The sequence below is a fragment of the Dysidea avara genome, chromosome 3 (genome assembly GCF_963678975.1).
Source record: "Dysidea avara chromosome 3, odDysAvar1.4, whole genome shotgun sequence".
Lineage (NCBI taxonomy): Eukaryota > Metazoa > Porifera > Demospongiae > Dictyoceratida > Dysideidae > Dysidea > Dysidea avara.
Window position 1 is genome coordinate 40,279,866 of NC_089274.1, and position 19,401 is coordinate 40,299,266.

The 19,401-nt window shown below is 38.7% G+C and overlaps 2 protein-coding genes across 2 annotated transcripts in view; both read right to left on the minus strand.

Moving 5' to 3' along the window:
- Positions 1-6,707, minus strand: part of LOC136250971 (uncharacterized) — a 184,812-nt gene extending 178,105 nt beyond the window's left edge. The window contains exon 1 of the mRNA XM_066043328.1: positions 6,640-6,707. The gene's annotated coding sequence lies outside the window, so the exon portion shown is untranslated. The remainder of the gene's footprint in view (positions 1-6,639) is intronic.
- Positions 1-19,401, minus strand: part of LOC136250969 (sushi, von Willebrand factor type A, EGF and pentraxin domain-containing protein 1-like) — a 105,994-nt gene that overhangs the window by 56,890 nt on the left and 29,703 nt on the right. Inside the window, exon 4 of the mRNA XM_066043326.1 lies at positions 18,703-19,206. Coding sequence (XP_065899398.1) covers positions 18,703-19,206 — 504 coding nt within the window. The remainder of the gene's footprint in view (positions 1-18,702; positions 19,207-19,401) is intronic.

Sequence of the window (19,401 nt, forward strand, 5' to 3'; positions counted from 1 at the left end):
CATTATAAGCTGAAAAGCTGTCTGTCTACCTGTCCATCTGTCTGCTTCGTGACACTGCTAACTCGAAAACCAAAACACATATCGACATGGGACTTTAATGAAAGTAAGCGCTCATTATCTGGCAACTCCAACTTTGTTGTTACAAATCACTGTGTGCTTTCGTTCATTCTCTACAGAGCATTGAAGGTATTGGTGTACAGGAAAACTTGAACTACATTCCATTGGGTACAAGACTACTTTTCTTATGTCAGCTATTGACAATTACTTACCTGGAAATCTGTACACGTAGTGACACAATTTACATGCAAAATGAAATTCTCAGCATCTGGCTACATCACAAGGTTTATTGCAAGCTTCCACATACATTCCTTCGTCCACCATAGCACGTTGAAGGCTATGATGTAGAGAAAACTTCAGCTGCATTCCATTGCTAACCACACGATAAACAGCTCAGCTGGTAAAGCACCTCCCTGAAGTTGTTACGGTCACTGCTGTGTAGGGTGAGGGGTTGAATCCCGCTGGCGACAAATTTTTTTTTTGTTTTATATACTTTTTGGTACATACTTTTTCTAACTTAACTGTTTTCTTATGGTAAGTTCATAGCATCCTGGTAGCATATGGACTGTTGGAAAAGTATATAGTAGCACAATTGATAGGTATAGAGCAGACATGGCCAGGCCAATTTGGTGCTGCAGCATGCAAGTTTAATTTGTCTGTGTGTTTTATTGGAGTATATATGTGCTTCCTCTTTGTAACTCCAATCTAATCCAAAACAGCCAAGCTGTAAAAAAAGGAATGCGGTCCTCAAAAAGGCTATGGTGAAAAAAGATGTGAAATCCAAGGTGGCAGCCAAGAAATGGCTGTGATGGTAGGTTAATGGTTAAAATTTTAATAACAACAATTCAGGTGAATTTGGTGCCGCTTGATCTTGGCACAAAATTCGCCTGAACTGTCGTTATTAAAATTTTTACCATTAACCTACCATCACAACCATTTCTTGGCTGCCACCTTGGATTTCACATCTTTTTTCACCATAGCCTTTTTGAGGGCCGCACTCCTTTTTTTTATAGCTTGGCTGTTTTGGATTAGATTTCACTTCTTTTTGTATTTATAGGCTGGCTTTGGGGCTTTTTAACCTATCTTTTTTTCTTTACCACAGGAAGAAGAAAAAGATGAAGAGGATTTTATAAATATTTTGACTAATTCTGATTTTATCAGTAAATGTACAAATTATATATATAATACATATATTTATTACATGTCAATTAATCCCTACAGGATAACTTTTTTTTGCAGCTGATCTCTCTACTGGGTGACTTGAAATGTAGCTGAACTCTCTACAGGGTGATTTGCTTGTATGTAGATGAACTCTTTACAGGATTCTCTCTACAGGGTGACTTGACTCTAGCTGAACTCTCTGCAGGGTTATCTGTTTGTAGTTGAACTCTCTACAGGGTGATTTGTTTGCAACTGAACTCTCTACAAGGTAACTTCTTCTAGCTGATCTGACTACAGGGTGAGTTGTTTCTAACTGATCTCTCTACAGGTTGATTTATTTGTAGCTGAATTCTCTACAGGATGATTTTGTTTGCAGCTGAATTCTCCACATGATGGTTTCTTTGTAGCTGGACTCTCTACATGGTATCTTCTTCTAGCTGATCTCTCTACAGGGTGAATTGTTTGTATCTAAACTCTCTACAGGGTGATCTGTTTGTAGCTGACCTCTCTACAGGGTGATTTGTTTGCAGCTGAACTCTCTTATTTGTAGCTGAACAGCGTTGAAACCTACTACTGACCCGGATAACCCACTGATCCGGATAGCAATCTGGGTCAGACCTGGATTTACCTGGATTAATTAAAGCCAAGGTGTGCGATAAGAGCTATGTTTCGGGTAGTCTCGTGCGAGCGAGACTACGTTTTGAGCGTTCGATTCGTGTTGAGTAACGAGTAGTTATGTGATAACTAAGCCGGTAAGTTTATAATTTAAAATCAGTCAGTGGGTTTTGGCTCCACGTAGCTACTGTGAGTTTACAGACAACAATTAGGTGTGGCTTCGTGCATACGTAGTATTACAATTTCCCGATATATTGAAGTGGGTGTGGCTCACAAAAGTACTTATCCTGCTGCAAGACTACACTGTATACAACTCGTACAATAATCGATTAGTGGGCGTGGCTCCACGTAAGCTTGCAGACAGCAACGGACACAGTTTCGTGCTAGAGACTGCACTTACTAATAAATGGGCATGACTGAACATATGTTGTGTAAACAAAAAAGAGAAGATGAGTGGGCGTGGCTCACGAAAGAGCTACGCGACTAGCGTTTATAAGTTTCCACGTCGTCAGACAAACAATTTCGTTTCTCACGTGATCCAATCTGGGTCAGAACCGGATAATTTGTAAACCGGGTTGGACCTGGATGACCCAGAGAAAATGTGACCTGGTTGACCCGACTCGGTTTCAACGCTGTAGCTGAACTCTCTACAAGGTAAGCTCTTCTAGCTGATCTCTCTACAGGATGACTTGTTAGTAGCTGAACTATTTGCAGGGTGATTTGTTTGTAGCTGAACTCTCTACAAGGTGATCCTTCTAGCTGATCTCTCTACAGGATGACTTGTTTTTTTAGGTGAACTCTCTACAGGGTGATCTGTTTGTAGCTGAACTCTCTAAAGGGTGATTTATTTGCAGCTGAACTCTCTACATGATACATGGTTTCTTTGTAGCTGAATTCTCTACAAGGTAGCTGATCTCTCTACAGGGTGACTTGTTTCTAGTTGATCGGTGATTTGTTTCTAGTTGAACTCTCTACTGGGTGATTTGCTTGCAGCTGAAAACTCTACACGGTGGTTTCTTTGTAGCCGAACTCTCTGCAAGGTGATTTGTTTGCAGCTGAACTCTGTACATGGTGGTTATTTTGTAGCTGAACTCTCTACAAGGTAACTTCTTCTAGCTGATTTCTGTACAGGATGACTTCTTTTCAGCTGAACTCTCTACAGGGTGATCTGTTCATAGCTGAACTCTTCTACAGGATTTGTTTGCAGCTGAACTCTCTACATGATGGTTTTTTGTGTAGCTGAACTCTCTACAAGGTAACTTCTTCTAGCTGAACTCTCTACAGGGTGATCTTTTCATAGCTGAACTCTATACAGGGTGATTTTGTTTGCAGCTGAACTCTCTACATGATGGTTTCTTTGTAGCTGAACTCTCTACAAGATAAATTCTTTTTTCTAGCTGATCTCTCTACAGGATGAATTGTTTGTAGCTGAACTCTCTACAGGGTGATTTGTTTGCAGCTGAACTGTCTATACGGTGGTTCTTTGTAGCTGAACCCTCTACATGGTGACTTCTAGCTGATCTTTCTACAGGGTGACTTGTTTCTAGCTGAATTCTCTATAAGATTAACCGTAGCTGAACTCCCTACAGAATAACTTGCAATGTAAAATAATTATTTAATGGAGTAAACTATAAACGTAGCCGAATGCTCTATTAGGGTAACTGTTCTATTACAGTATCTCGATTTCACATTTGCTACACGTAGTTGACTTTTGAATCATAACTCAGTGGTTTGTAATCCGATTCTTCTGTACTACTGCAAGGACTTTCTATGATGATTATTCCAGCTACACACTGATTTTCAGCTCATTGCTCTTAGCGGTTTGCCTGGTAGGCGTAAAAACTAATAGTTTTTTATTCATAAAAATCGATTGCATAATTGTGACACAGGTTGGGTTTTGTGTCGTATCTCCATGGTCTTTATCTTGATTCTTTTCAAACCACAAAAAGGCACTCCTATGATGGTTACTCCATATGCATAGGCAATTTTCAGCTCATTCCTTCAAGGGGTTTACCCTGTGGGCGTGACAGACCTTCGACCTTAATGTACGCAAATAATCGATCATAACTCCGTGAATGTTCATCGGATTCCTACCAAATTTGGTACTGAGATCCGCCTTAATGAGCCCTTTAAGTGTGCCAAATTTCAGCCCGATCCGAGCATGCATTCTTGTTTTATGGCGGATTTTGCGAAGTGTACAAAATGAAGAAGAAAAAAACACGAAGAATTTTAAAGCGAAATTGTGTTTACTTGTATCTTGGAAATGGCTCGAGCGATTTTCTTCAAATTTGGTATGTGGACTCCCCTAACTGCCCAGCATTTCTCTAGCAAATTTGGTTCCAATCGGATTAGGGATCACAGAGCTACATAGGTGTGAAAATTGCGTTTTCTTTCTTCCTGTTAATATACTCACGGTGTGGAGCGCCAGCTTCTTGGGCTACACGACACACTACTGTGTGTCTTGATTCTTTGTGATGCTAATTACTTGCCTAAATTATGAAAACAATTAGCCAGTAAGTGTACACCTGTGTGTTAAGTCAAACCTTGCTTGCAGCATAACTACAACAAAATAATAGTACAGCTTTAAATACTCATTGTTGGCCACATTATTACAGTGCCTGCATGATGGGACAGCATCACATAATTTGCACATGTCTTGATAATAATATTGCTAGTTATGTAAAATATGACGAAAATTTCATCAAGGATAAAATTTTCACTCTCTAAAAACCACGAAAAAGAGAACAATTTCCCCTCTTGGCTATACGATAGTCTAGGCCTCAGGGAATTATGCTTACATAATTTTGAGCATAATGATGGGGTAAAAGAATTGGGAATTATTCCAGCATTTTGAAGCAATTTAAGAGCATATAGTTGGCATAATAATATGCAATTTTACATAAGTGAAGATCGATATACCGTAATAGAGCAGTCACCTACTCTAATAGAGCAGTCAGCAAAATGATGTTTAGTCTGTTGCAACGGTAACTAAGTGACTTGCCAGCTAAAAGCTAGCTTTCTTGTCTAATAGAACAGCATGATCACGGTTCCCAAATTTTGCTAAACATCAAAAATCAAATATTTTATAACATTTTAGAATAATTTTGAGAATAATGAGTACATTTTGGGAATAATAAAAGCATAATAACTTTTTTGAGAAATTCGGAATAGTATAATGATAAAAAATTGGAGCATAATTCCCTGAGGCCTACGATAGTCACAGATCGACCCTACAATACATCCCTAGGTGACACCCCCTTGCTAGGCTGATCTGTAAAAATTACTGACGTCAAGGAAAAAGTGGAAACTCCATTCAAACTTTTTGCTTCAAAAAAAAAAAAAAAAAAACGAAAACAAAAACAATAATCAAGTGTCCAGCAGTGTAGGCCTCCCTTGGGAGGCATCATCTTTTTTTACTGGATGACCTCTAGATGAATGGCTGCTTCAAATACAGCACAAATGACAAGCGGCATCTTAACCAACCCATAACCATTGAATAATGTTCCTCTTGTTTAATACTGAGCTGCTCTGCAAGTCTCATAAAATATAGTGGCTTCACGAGCCATTCTACTAGAGGAACAAAAATCTAGGGAGGGGGTGAAAATGCCATGCTCCACCTCTCTGACCATACTCCCTCTTCTTATTTGCTTCATGCTAGCAGACAGGGAAGACACCTTCAAACCCTGGCACTTTCTTGGTGTAGGCCTGAATGACGATGATAATCATTTGATTCAGTAATAGAAATAGGAAAGACTTTAAGTCGCGACATAAAACTATATAGCCACCCCTCGCTTGAGCGTACGTATCACACAAAATACTGTCGACAATATTACTGAGATTTTCACCACAAGAGCGTAGGCAGGGGGGGTTTGAATGGTTCAGATGAACCCCCCCCTTTCAGAGGCAGAAATTTTAAAATTAAAATCACACCAAATCTTACAGCCCTGGAGTTCTCCGGTAGCTACTTGCCCACTGGCGCTTCTCTGTACTACTCTTGAGGATCACATCACATTAATGCTGAACCATTGCAAATCATATCTATTGCATCTCGTGATCAATTGCACACGTGATGCATGGTTGAAATGGCATGAGTGAAATGGCAAAGGACTGTTCAGTGGTTGGTTGAGACATATGCATGTTACAAGGGAGGAGCTGCTAAATTTGAGTGGTCGTGTTATACATGTGTCAGGTTAGTACAAACTGTGAATTGTTGATGTATATTTACATGATGAATGTTTTGTTTATTTGTTACATGTTACGGGCACGTGATGTCTCGAACATATTGGAGTACAAGCCAAGTCTGAAGTTATTGACCATCAACAGGGGGACAGCCAAGAATAATGTATACCTGGAAAGAAGTATTGCCAACTAAGGGACTCGAGTGTGGAAGGCTTGCGTGTGCTAGGAAATTGAAGTTGGCTGTCAGTATTGCTGTCTGAAAGTGAAGATCAGTTAGTTTTACAATAGGTTTATAGTTTCTATAAGCTGCATAGACAGCAGTGTGTAGGCTTTAGCTAGTTAGATGCACAAACAACACCTACTGCCTAAGGGTACATTTGTGTTCATCATTTTTATGCATGGTCTAGGGGAAGCATCCTTCCCCTTAAGACATTCCACTTTAAATCCGAATATTGTGCGTGAGTGCGTAGCCGTTAATGTGATTGCACAGTCAGCCTTTTGCCATCACGCTAACGGTACGCTCTCACGCACGGCGTCACGCAGATTCGAACGCTGGTGAAAACCTCAGTAAACCATCAGCAAAGACGTACGCAATAAAACATACAACGTATATACACATATACTCACGTCAAACTTGCGTAAGGAAATCCACAGCGTTTGATTGAATACAACACGCATCCTTTTAGACTGGGCCACGCCCTATATCACGTGACTGATTATACACATCTTTCGAATCAATGTTTTTTTTTAAATTTTATTTTTTTAATGAAAACAGTACACAGGGGCGGATCCAGGAGCTGGCAAGGGGACAGGCTAAGTTGGTTGGTTAGGGAGAGCCAGATTCTCTTGTTAGTTGCTGCATTTTTGAAGCAGTAAATAATCACCTCTTACTTAGTAGTGTCTCACTGTTGATTTTTGCCATTTTGGCCTTTGCAGATGGTTGTGAAGTCTTAAAGACTCTAAATGTCTTAAACAACAGCAACACAATAATTATTTTAGAAGCGTTTAGTACGCACAAAGGTGCTGGGTGACTATTTCACAACTTTGGTTTGCTTTAGTTTCAGGCAAAATGCTAGTAAAATGTGCATATTTTCATACTGATCTTGGCCTGATTAAAAGTTTAGTATTTTAATCAGCTCCTCCACAAGGTGAGGGGGGAGGGGGGGTATTTGCCCCAAATTCCCCATCCTGGATCTGCCAGTGGTACATATTATAGGGGTGGACGATACCAGAAAATTTTGCTTCGATACGATTCCAAGTACTTTTGTTATGGTATTGATGAGTATCGCTACCGATACTGAGTGCTTGTAATTTTTGTGCTTAGTAGCCAATTAGTGAACCTCACAGTGCTGAAAATTTCTCAGCGAAGACTGGTGGGTTGAGTAAAGCATAAAGTAATGACTGGAACTTCATTTTTTAGTTTTTGCATTCATAGAACATAGCCATTGCAAGTTTTGCATGCACAATGTAAGGAAAACATCACGTGATCACCAAGTATCAAATTTCTGATTCTTATAAAAAGTACTCGACACCAAAGTATCGGACATTCTGGTATTGGTATCGATATTTTATTACTTGTATCGCCCACCCGTAGCATAAAATACAAGTGAACTTAAATACGAGCCTCAGTGACCTGCACAGCAATCAGTGCCTCAGCAACAGGACAGTGCAAACTGGACCTGGCACCATGAATGCACATAATTGCAGATCTCAAGAAGGAGAAGCTTTATTTACATCTCAACCATCCCATCACTACTCTGTAAGAAAGACTGTATTAGCACTCAAAAGGTTGGCCAATCTCTTATAAAACTGAGTGGCATCATTATACCCATTCCACCTCTCTACTTCATGAACCCGTTGTTGGTATTCACGTCTCTTTTCTTTATTATGATGTCGGTATGCAGAATGTAGGGGCTGATTTGAGGGTTGCACTAGGGTTAAAAATTCTGACATCAAAGTATGACCTCTCAAATCGTCCTCCCCAAAAACCATTAGCTGCAATGTCAAGCCTTGCGTTATCATCACGGTTTAATAGCTGTTTTGTATTGAATATGTGTTGATTATGCCAGCATAATTTTTGGCATAATAGGGGATGAAAAGCATGAAGTATAATGCTGGCATAATGGAACAGAGCTAATTAGAGGCATAATCCCCTTCACTTTTAGGCTTTACTTGATCAATATACTGAGTATAATAATGAAATTTTGTCTTAGCATAATTATATGATCACTAATAATACAAATACTCATAAAACCACCTTATAAACATCTTTCGAAGGTATTATCAGTGGATTGATGCTAAAGTTTATGCAACAAGGACCCGGATCAGCATTGGAGGTGTACAAGATCGAGATATTCTAATAGAGCAGTCAGCTAACTACTCTAATAGAACATTCACTGGAAGCATATAGTTGGTCCTGTTATGGAATTTTTCCAAATCCGCCTGCGCCTATACATACAATGAAGTGAATTGGTCTGTTTAAAGGGCTTCATTCATCTACTCGTTTAGTTAATATGTATGGCAATACTTAATTCAGGTACACAATTTCCAATGAAAATTCTCTCAGATTCAATCTTGCATTGTTCAAATTCCAAAAGTTTCCACTTTCAACATTATTGTTCTAACATACACCTATTCAGTGTTGTGCAATTGTGAGAGGGTGCATCATGTACTTAGTTGTCTGTACCTACCCAAATTATTCCATTAACAAAATGCTTCAGAGAGCCATACCTATAATCTAAAGGCAGTATATATAAAATATCTACAGGCAGAAAATATTATGAATTTTATGTAGAAATGTCTCCAAATTGCAGTATTTTAGCATCTATTTTTCAAAAATTTCCTGGGGGGGCATGCCCCCAGACCCCCCCTAGTTCCAGCATGCTTCATATGCTGGGAAGTGTGCTTTGCACACCTCTATCCAAGAGATTAGTACCTTGAGTTAGCCCCCCCCCCTTTTATAAATCCTAGATCCGCCCCTGATAATGGGAAAGTTTCTGCCACAATAAGTATAACTTCTGCTATTATAGTCATAAAGTCAAGGGATAACCTGTTTTGGATGGTGAAATGAATCCTGATAACGAGTAGAAAAATGTACTACTACAAGTTTACACCCTTGACAAAATGAATATTTTTCATTGTGGGTTGAGCTTTATTGGACACATGCAGTTATGTGCCAATTAACACCAAGGCATGGCAAAGCAGTTTAGCTGAGCTTCAATCATTGAATTTGGTATTATATGATTATGATTATGATTATGATGTGATTTGGGTTGAGGCTTAGAAGCCTGTACACCCATTCAATTACATACATATACATACATAAATTAGATGCAATGAACAAAAATTAACTATGAATATAATTATTACATTAACATAAATCTATAGTCATAAAAGTAATTGTCTATAGCTGATTTAAAATTATTTAATAAAGAATTTCCTACAATATCACTCGTAAGATTGTTCCAATCATTAATTACTCTAGTACCAAAATAGTTGACCCGACATGAAAGGTGGGCAGGGGGCTTAAGTAATTTATATGCGTGACCTCTAGTTTGTGTATTGTGGGAGAAAGTAAAAAAGTTGGAGTGATCCAGATTGAAGTAATCATTCAACATCTTGAAAAGAAATATTAAGTCACCACGTCTGTGCCTGTACAAAAGAGATGGTAAATTCATTGATGTCAGTCGATCTATGTAAGACTTGTCTCTTAAAGATGGTACTAGTTTTGTAGCACGCCGTTGCACACCCTCAAGTTTACGTTGATCTAATACATAATGGGGTCCCCAAATTACATTTCTGTATTCTAATATTGGTCGAACCATTGATTTGTACAACCGTGATAGTACAAATTCATTCAAATCGATAAAGCTTCTTTTCATACAAGCCAATACCCTGTTCGCTTTCAGAAGCGTGTTGGTGGAACTTTAAATTCGCATCAAATATAATACCCAAGTCCTTATGACAATTAACTGAGTCCAATGAGACACCATTAAGATAGTAGCCTCCAAAGCTGTGTGTGGCTCGACCAAAGTGAATCACTTTACATTTAGTAACATTGAACTTCAGTTGCCACACATCACACCATTTGGCTAGATTATCTAAATCAGTTTGGAGTTGTACATGGTCTGCCAAAGTAGAAATGGTTTGTATAAGCTTGGTATCATCTGCAAATAAAAACACATGACTTGAGATGGATTTCGGCATATCATTAACATAAATAAGGAAGAGAAGAGGTCCTAGAATTGATCCTTGTGGAACACCACTCTTCACATCTTGCCAACATGATTTTTCCCCGTTTAAAACAACGCGCTGTCTCCTATATAACACGTCTCATCGTCTGATTTTGAATAAAATGTGATAATATTATGATGATTATTTACAGGCAGTTACTGAACTGATTTTACTGAACCGAAAGTCGGTTCAATAAGCCGGACTTGCTATTGAACCAACAGTAAAACTTCGACAAAAAAGGGTCACTAAACAAAAAAAAACCCACAAAACTCAACCTTGGCTCGAACCCTGGACTATTGGAACTGTAGGCAGTGGGCTTATCACTGGTAGGCAGTGGGCTTATCACTGGTAGGCAGTGGGCTTATCACTGGTAGGCAGTGGGCTTACCACTGTGTACACTATAGTACAGTAAGAATAACGTAACCTAAGGCCCCTATTCGGTGATTCAGTATTAGTTTCTAATCCAGCCTTTCTAATTATTATGATGCGGGCGGGAGGGTATTACCATTATACCATTATTAACACACTGATGTACAGACCTTGTCCAAATTGTCTTTTTTTTTCTTACTACAAACATTTCCTTCACCAGCTGATTCTACTTTTCGTGATCGCCAACTGTTTTTCGACAGTCAACTGAAAGCCTGCTTTGATGAAGTTGATAGAGCACGATTGCAACTGGCACTGCAGCAATTTGCTAAGGAAAACAACAGTTCTCCTGGTGATATATAGCGCATTGTAGCGTTCATCAACAAAAATTACAACAGTTTGGTATCACGTGTTCTTCTGAGCATGCGCAGAGTAAATAATGGCTTACCATGCGGTAGCTTAAGAAGGATGCGGGCGGTGGATGAGAAACTAATAATCACCAAATAGGGGCCTAAAGGTGAATAAGAAACGGCCAAAGCTGAACCCGAGCCTAACCCTATCGCTAATGCTGCTTTTCGCGTCCCCTAAAGTCGAATGCTCGGGGAAACTACTAGACGCGTCCCCTGAAGTCGAATGGTCGGGGAAACTACTAGACGCGAAAAAAAAAAAAACTTTCGGTTCAGTAAGTTAACCACTACCTTATTTATAACGGAAGCTCGATTGGAAAGCACAATGGCGGATCCAGGATAGGGCATTTGAGGCAAATGCCCCCCCCCCCCCCCCCCCCCTCCCCATCCCTCACCTTGTGGAGGAGCCAGCCACACTTCTGATTAAAATAGCTACTAAACGGCTTTATGTCACGCCAAGAAACTCATGAAAATATGCACATTGTACTAGCATTTATTACAAATTCACCTGAAACCAAAATCAAACTAATTGTGAAATTGTCACCAGCACCTTCGTACGCACTAAGCGCCTCTAAAAATAATTATCGTGTTGCAGTGTTATTATTATTATTATTATTATTAATGGACAAAAATTGCTTGGCAGTACAAGACTGTCAAGCTAGGCCGCAGGCCTTTGAGAGTGCCCATATTATTAGTATATGTAATAGGATGGATGGCTGTGGTATTTGGGATTAATAGTGCGAGCATTGTAAACAGGAAGGAGTAAAATAGTGCGAGGCGAAGCCGAGCACTATTTCCTTCCTGTTTACAATGCGAGAACTATTAATCCCGAATACTACAGCCATCCATCCTATTGCAAATTAATCCGACAACCATAGCAACTGTTACTAGGCAACAGAAATTCAAAAATAACAACTGCAAAAGACCAATCACACTTAGCAACTGTTGCCTGGCAACCGTTGCTATGGTCTCAAAATGATTTTACCTTAGCAACGGTTACCTAGCAACCGTTGCTAAGCAACCATATTGTGTCACACCTTGGGGGCATCTATCACTATGGTAACAATAGTTGTCAAGTCGGACATTTACTTCTAATATAAACACACCACACTATTTTAGCCAATCAAATTAGTATTATAGATTTTTGTCATGGGACCTTGACAAACAAGTGTAATACTAATTCTATTGGCTAATCGCTTGACGTATTTCAATATAATACGTCAAGCTGCTATTGAGAGTATTATACAGTAACACATTCAGTTGTTGGATTATTATTATTATTATTGCTTTATGGTGTAAACACACCAAAGGTCTGTTGGTAACATGTACCAACAGCCGCGAAAGTACATTACATTACATTACTTATTTACCTACTTACTTACTTACTTATATACACACATACATACAGATTCTACAAGTAGTTCAGGTTTGAGGTGGGTGGACGTGACTGGTGGCATCTTGAGCAAGGACAGAGATAGTGCAATGAGCAATTGTTGTTATCTTCAAAGTTAGTTATAAAATGATCCCAGAGAAAAGTTTTAGTTTTGATTTTAGCAGAGGAAACGTTAGATCCAAGTTAAGGATAGGCATGGCATTCCAGAGAATTGGTAATCTATGGAAATAAGAATGTCTAGATACGTTATTTAAATGATGAGGGATGATCAATTTGTTGCTGGTGCCGGATCTAGTATTAGCTGAGCTGAAGTTGATATGATCATGAATATTGAACTGTTTAGATTGTACCTTGATTGATTTGATTGCAAATAATATATCTTGTAACTCGAACAGGTACATCAGAGGAAGGATCCTTAGTTTTACTAGACGGGTTTTGTAACTACTGGTGTAATCATTTAATAGATACTTAGTGGCACGGCGCTGGATTTGCTCGAGAGTTAAAATGTCTTTCATCAGGTGTGGACGCCATAGTTGGGTGCAATAGAGCAGCTGAGATCGAACCATTGAAATATATAATGTGACCAATGTAGAAGTAGAATGGGTAGAAGCAATAGTACGACGTATTAGTCCCAATACCTTGTATACACGAGCAGAGATTGATTTGTAGTGTTTGTCCCAACTTAGATTCTCAGATAATATGAGCCCTAAGTCCTTGTGTGAGTCATTATGTGGTATAGTAATATCCGAAATGGTGTAGGTGGTTTCTAACTTGCATTTAAATGATAAATGTACGATTTTTTTTAGATTAAAGTTCAGATCTGTCTCTCTGGACCAAGTAAATAAAGCGATGAGATCTTCTTGCAGAGCGATGTAGTCAGATGTAGTACAGATGTGCATGAAACACTTGGTATCATCGGCAAATTTTAGGAGTTGGCTTTGGTGTATATATGATGTCATGTCATTTATATAAATTAGAAATAGCACGGGGCCAAGTATGCTGCCCTGGGGCACACCTGAGAGAACTGGCAGTAAATCGGATGGTTTCTTTGTAGCTGAACTCTCTACAAGGTAACTTCTTCTAACTGATCTTTCTACAGGGCAATTTGTTTGTGGCTGAATTTTCTACAGGGTGATTTCTTTGCAGTTGAACTCTCTACATGGTGGTTTCTTTGTAACTGAACTCTCTACAAGGTAATTTCTTCTAGCTGATCTCTCTACAGGGAGATTTGTTTGTAGCTGAATTCTCTACAGGTGATTTGTTTGCAGCTGAACTCTCTACATGATGGTTCTTTGTAGCTGAACTCTCTACAAGGTGACTTCTTCTAGCTGACCTTTCTACAGGGAGATTTGTTTGTAGCTGAATTCTCTACAGGTGATTTGTTTGCAGCTGAACTCTCTACATGATGGTTTCTTTGTAGCTGAACTCTCTACAAGGTGACTTCTTCTAGCTGACCTTTCTACAGGGAGATTTGTTTGTAGCTGAACTCTCTACAGGTGATTTGTTTGCAGCTGAACTCTCTACATGATGGTTTCTTTGTAGCTGAACTCTCTACAAGGTAACTTCTTCTAGCTGATCTCTCTACAGGGAGATTTGTTTGTAGCTGACCTCTCTACAGGGTGATATTTTTTTGTAGCTGAACTCTCTACAAGGTAACTGATGTCTCTACAAGGTCACTAGTTTGTAGCTGAACTCTCTACATGGTGGTATCTTTGTAACTGAACTCTCTACAGGGTGACTTCTTTTAGCTGATCTTTCTAGAGGGTGATTTGTTTGTAACTGAACTCTCTACAGGTGATTTGTTTGCAGCTGAACTCTCTACATGATGGTTTCTTTGTAGCTGAACTCTCCACAAGGTAACTTCTTCTAGCTGATCTTTCTACAGGGTGATTTGTTGTAGCTGAACTCTCTACAAGGAAACTTCTTCTAGCTGATCTCTCTACAGGGAGATTTATTTGTAGCTGAACTCTATACGGGTGATTTGTTTGCAGCTGAACTCTCTACATGATGGTTCTTTGTAGCTGAACTCTCTACAAGGTGACTTCTTCTAGCTGACCTTTCTACAGGGAGATTTGTTTGTAGCTGAACTCTCTACAGGTGATTTGTTTGCAGCTGAACTCTCTACATGATGGTTTCTTTGTAGCTGAACTCTCTACAAGGTAACTTCTTCTAGCTGATCTCTCTACAGGGAGATTTGTTTGTAACAGACCTCTCTACAGGGTGATATTTTTTTTGTAGCTGAACTCTCTACAAGGTAACTGATGTCTCTACAAGGTCACTAGTTTCTAGCTGATCTCTCTACAGGGTGATTTGTTTGTAGCTAATCTCTCTACAAGTTGATTTAAGTGTAGCTGATCTCTCTGTAGGTTGATTAATTTGTAGCCGATCTCTATACAGGGTAATTTGTTTGTAGCTGAACTGTCTATAAGGTGATTTGTTTGTAGCTGATCTCTCTGCAGGTTGATTTGTTTTAGCTGAACTCTCTACAGGCTGATTTACTTGTAGCTAAACTCCTTACATTGTGTCTAGTTTCTAGCTGATCTCTCTACAGGTTGATTTGTTTGTAGCCGATCTCTCTACAGGGTAATTTGTTTGTAGCTTAACTCTCTATAAGGTGATTTGTTTGCAGCTGAACTCTCTACATGGTGGTTTCTTTGTTGCTGAACTCTCTACAGGGTGTTTTGCTTGTAGCTGAACTCTCTGCAGGGTGATTTGTGTGTAACTGGTCTCTCTACAAGCTGATTTGTTTGTAGCTGATCTCTCTGCAGGTTGATTTGTCTGTAGCTGATCTCTCTACAAGTTGATTTGTTTGTTGCTGATCACTCTAAAAGTTGATTTGTTTGTAGCTGAACTCTCTGCAAAGTGTTTTGTTTGTAGCTGACCTCGCTTCAGGGTGATTTGTTTCTCTCTACAGGGTGATTTTTTGTAGCTAACCTCTCTTCAGGGTGATTTGTTTCTAGCTGATTGCTCTACAGGTTGATTTGTTTGTAGATGAACTCTCTACAGGGTAATTTGCTTGTAGCTGAACTCCTTACATTGTGTCTAGTTTGTAGCTGATCTCTCTACAGGGTGATTTGTTTGTAGCTGATCTCTATACAAGTTGATTTGTGTGTAGCTGATCTCTCTGCAGGGTGATTTGTTTGTAGCCGATCTCTCTACAAGGTAATTTGTTTGTAGCTGAACTATCTATAAGGTGATTTGTTTGTAGCTGATCTCTCTGCAGATTGATTTGTTTTAGCTGAACTCTCTACAGGGTGATTTGTTTCTAGCTTATCTCTCTACAGGTTGATTTGTGTGTAACTGATCTCTCTACAAGCTGATTTGTTTGTAGCTGATCTCTCTGCAGGTTGATTTGTTTCTAGATGATCTCTCTACAGGTTGATTTGTTTGTTGCTGATCGCTCTAAAGGTTGATTTGTTTGTAGCTGAACTCTCTGCAAAGTGTTTTGTTTGTAGTTGATCTCTCTACAAGATGATTTTTTGTAGCTGACCTCTCTTCAGGGTGATTTGTTTCTAGTTGATATCTCTACAGGGTGATTTTTTGTAGCTGACCTCTCTTCAGGGTGATTTGTTTCTAGCTGATCGCTCTACAGGTTTGTTTGTTTGTAGCTGAACTCTCTACAGGGTGATTTGCTTGTAGCTGAACTCCTTACATTGTGTCTAGTTTCTAGCTGATCTCTCTACAGGGTGATTTGTTTGTAGCTGATCTCTCTACAAGTTGATTTGTGTGTAGCTGATCTCTCTGCAGGTTGATTTGTTTGTAGCCGATCTCTCTACAGGGTAATTTGTTTGTAGCTGAACTGTCTATAAGGTGATTTGTTTGTAGCTGATCTCTCTGCAGGTTGATTTGTTTTAGCTGAACTCTCTACAGGGTGATTGCTTGTAGCTGAACTCCTTACATTGTGTCTAGTTTCTAGTTGATGTCTCTACAGGGTGATTTTTTGTAGCTGAACTCTCTACAGGGTGATTATTTCTAGCTTATCTCTCTACAGGTAGATTTGTGTTGATTTGTTCATTGCTGATCACTCTAAAGGTTGATTTGTTGTAGCTGAACACTCTGCAAAGTGTTTTATTTGTAGCTGATCTCTCTAAAGGGTAATTTGTTTGTAGCTGAACTCTCTCCACAGTGAATTGTGTGTAGCTGAATTCTGTGTAGCTGAATTCTCTAGAGAGTGACTTAATTGTAGCTGAATTCTCTACAGGGTGCATGACTTGTTTATAGCTGAACTTTCTTCAGTGTGACTTGTAATGTTCTGAATCTCTATAGTGATATATTTGCTTAATTCTTCACATGGTGACTTGCTTCTTGCTGAACTGTCTATAAGATTAACTGTTTGCAGCTGAACTCCCTACAGAATAACTTGTGATGTAATAAAATTCTATAATGGAGTAAATAAATTAGCTGAATGCTCTATTAGGGTGACTGTTCTATTAGAGTATCTCGATCTCGCATTTGCTACACGGAGTTGGCTTTTGAATCATAACTCAGTGGTTTGTATTCCGATTCTTCTGTACTACTGCAAGGACTTTCTATGAAGATTATTCCAGCTATACACCGATTTTCAGCTCATTGCTCTAAGCGGTTTGCCTAGTAGGCGTGAAAACTAATACTTTTTTATTCATAAAAATCGATCGCGTAATTGTGACACAGGTTGGGTTTTGTATCATATCCCCATGGTCTTTATCTCGATTCCTTTCAAACCACCAAAAGGTACTCCTACGATGGTTACTCCATCTACATAGCAATTTTCAACTCATTCCATGAAGCGGTTTACCCTGTAGGCGTGACAACATATCGATCTTGTTTTACGCGAATAATCGGTCATAACTCCTGAACCATTCATCGGATTTGTACCAAATTTGATGCTAGGATTCGCCTTTGGACTTCCTTTCTGTGTGCCAAATTTCATGGAGATCGGAGTACGCGTTTGCTTGTTATAGCAATTTTTGTAAGTGTGCGAAAAGACGAAGAAAAAAAACGAAGAAAAAAAACGAAACTTTGGCAGTTCGTATCTCGGAAATGGCTGGAGCGATTTCCTTCAAATTTGGAATGTAGCCTCCCCTGGCTGGCGGGCAACTGTGTAACAAATTTGGTTCTAATCGGATAAGTGATCACTGAGATACAAAGGTGTGAAAATGACGTTTTCGTTCTTCCTGTCAATATACTCACAGGTGTGGCGTGCCGGCTTCTTGGGCCACACGACACACTACCGTGTGTCTTGATCTGTTGAAACCTTACACTTAAACATGAAAGCATTAAATTTTTTAATTTATTCCTCTTGAAAAAAAATACATCTGTATTATTGTTTTCAAATAGACTATTAATAATAGTTAACAACTTAAGTACAATACAAATAAACTAAATCACAATAAATTAACTATCTGACCAATCAATAAAGAACAGTGAAATGTGGTACTAAACATTAAGCATGGAGATGTATCTCTTAGTTTACATACATGGTAATCCATTCAGTCTGTAGCTACTTACCAAACTATTTCAAAGATTTTGTAAGAGGGAGTATAAAGTAGCACTCACAATGATTGGTTCATCACAGAAAACAGAGCACAGTTACCATGCCCCACACTTGCACTTGTAATGCTTAAAACAAAGACAGTGGTGGCCATGTCTCCTAATAATCTGAGTGGTAGCTAAAAATGAGTTCAGATATTTCAAAGCACAAACATGTACTTTAGAGTTTGATAATTTTATACAGCTTATGGTAGTCCAAAACTGTTAGTATTGCCTAACTATATTTGCAACAGCCTAGTTTAAAAGCATGATTGTTCCAGTGCTATAACTTACAAGACTATTTATCAAAACTTTGACAGTCAACTGCTTTGTTACTTTAATTTTTAAAAGTTTTTTATGTGATATTTCCTTTGATGTCAGGGATTACTATCTGCAACATAAATCTATAGTAGGGTAAGTCTTAGAAGTATAGGTTATTATACTAGTATCTACACTACGTACATGTATTTTAGAGATCTGAGGAATAGTACAATAATCTCCTTGGGCTGTGTCCTTGGTGATTATTATCCCAATGGTCTCTAAATGGCGTAGATACTTGTATATGTGTAAAATAACTACTCTAGACTATGTCTCCAGTAGATCTGGCTGCTGGGTTAATGACTACTTCTAAAACATACTTCTGTATGCATGGTATAGTCTAAATTTGATTTGTGCAGTGACAAAAACATCAACTATACAAAAAATCATATCATTGGTACTAAACGAAACATTGTCAAGCAGACAGTAATGACACTAATTAAGTATGTACTTTGCATCTCTTACCTATCACAAACTGGATTAGTGGCTGTCGTTGGTTATCATCTCCATCAGCATCATTGAGATTAACTGAAGTTGGTGCAGACGATGATGATACATCAAAACGATACTGTACATATTCCGGTGTTTGTATAGTTGTCAATTGATAACGTGTTAGTTCTGGATGATAATATCCTACAACATCTCCAGATTGAAACTCTATTGTGTCATTACCAGTTAGAACAATGTTAACATTACAGTAATCATGACTGTTACACTGAGACACTTGACTCTCTTGTAACTGAACTTCACCAACGTTGGTATAAGAATCAGTATATGATCTCCAAATTTGAAAAACAGGATAATCAGTTTTATCAGTGTTACTATCGATTTTCACTGTAGCATTGATTCCAGTTATTCTACCATCACAAACAAAACTGAGACGTGGGACAATTGCTAATCTACTAGGATTTAATTCATCATGCCCATCTTGTTGAATATCAACACTGTCAGTACATCTCTGTCCATCTGCTATTAACATATTAAAAATAGACAGTATAATACAGTAGAGTCCTGGTTATTTATTAATCACTATCCCACAACAAATAGGGTCCTGCAAGAAGGCTACTTGAAACCTGTGTAGCAGGGAGTCAGGAACTACTAAAACTGTGTTGAATGCAGAAAAAATCCCAGACCAGGTAATGACCTGATCCACAAACAGCTTGC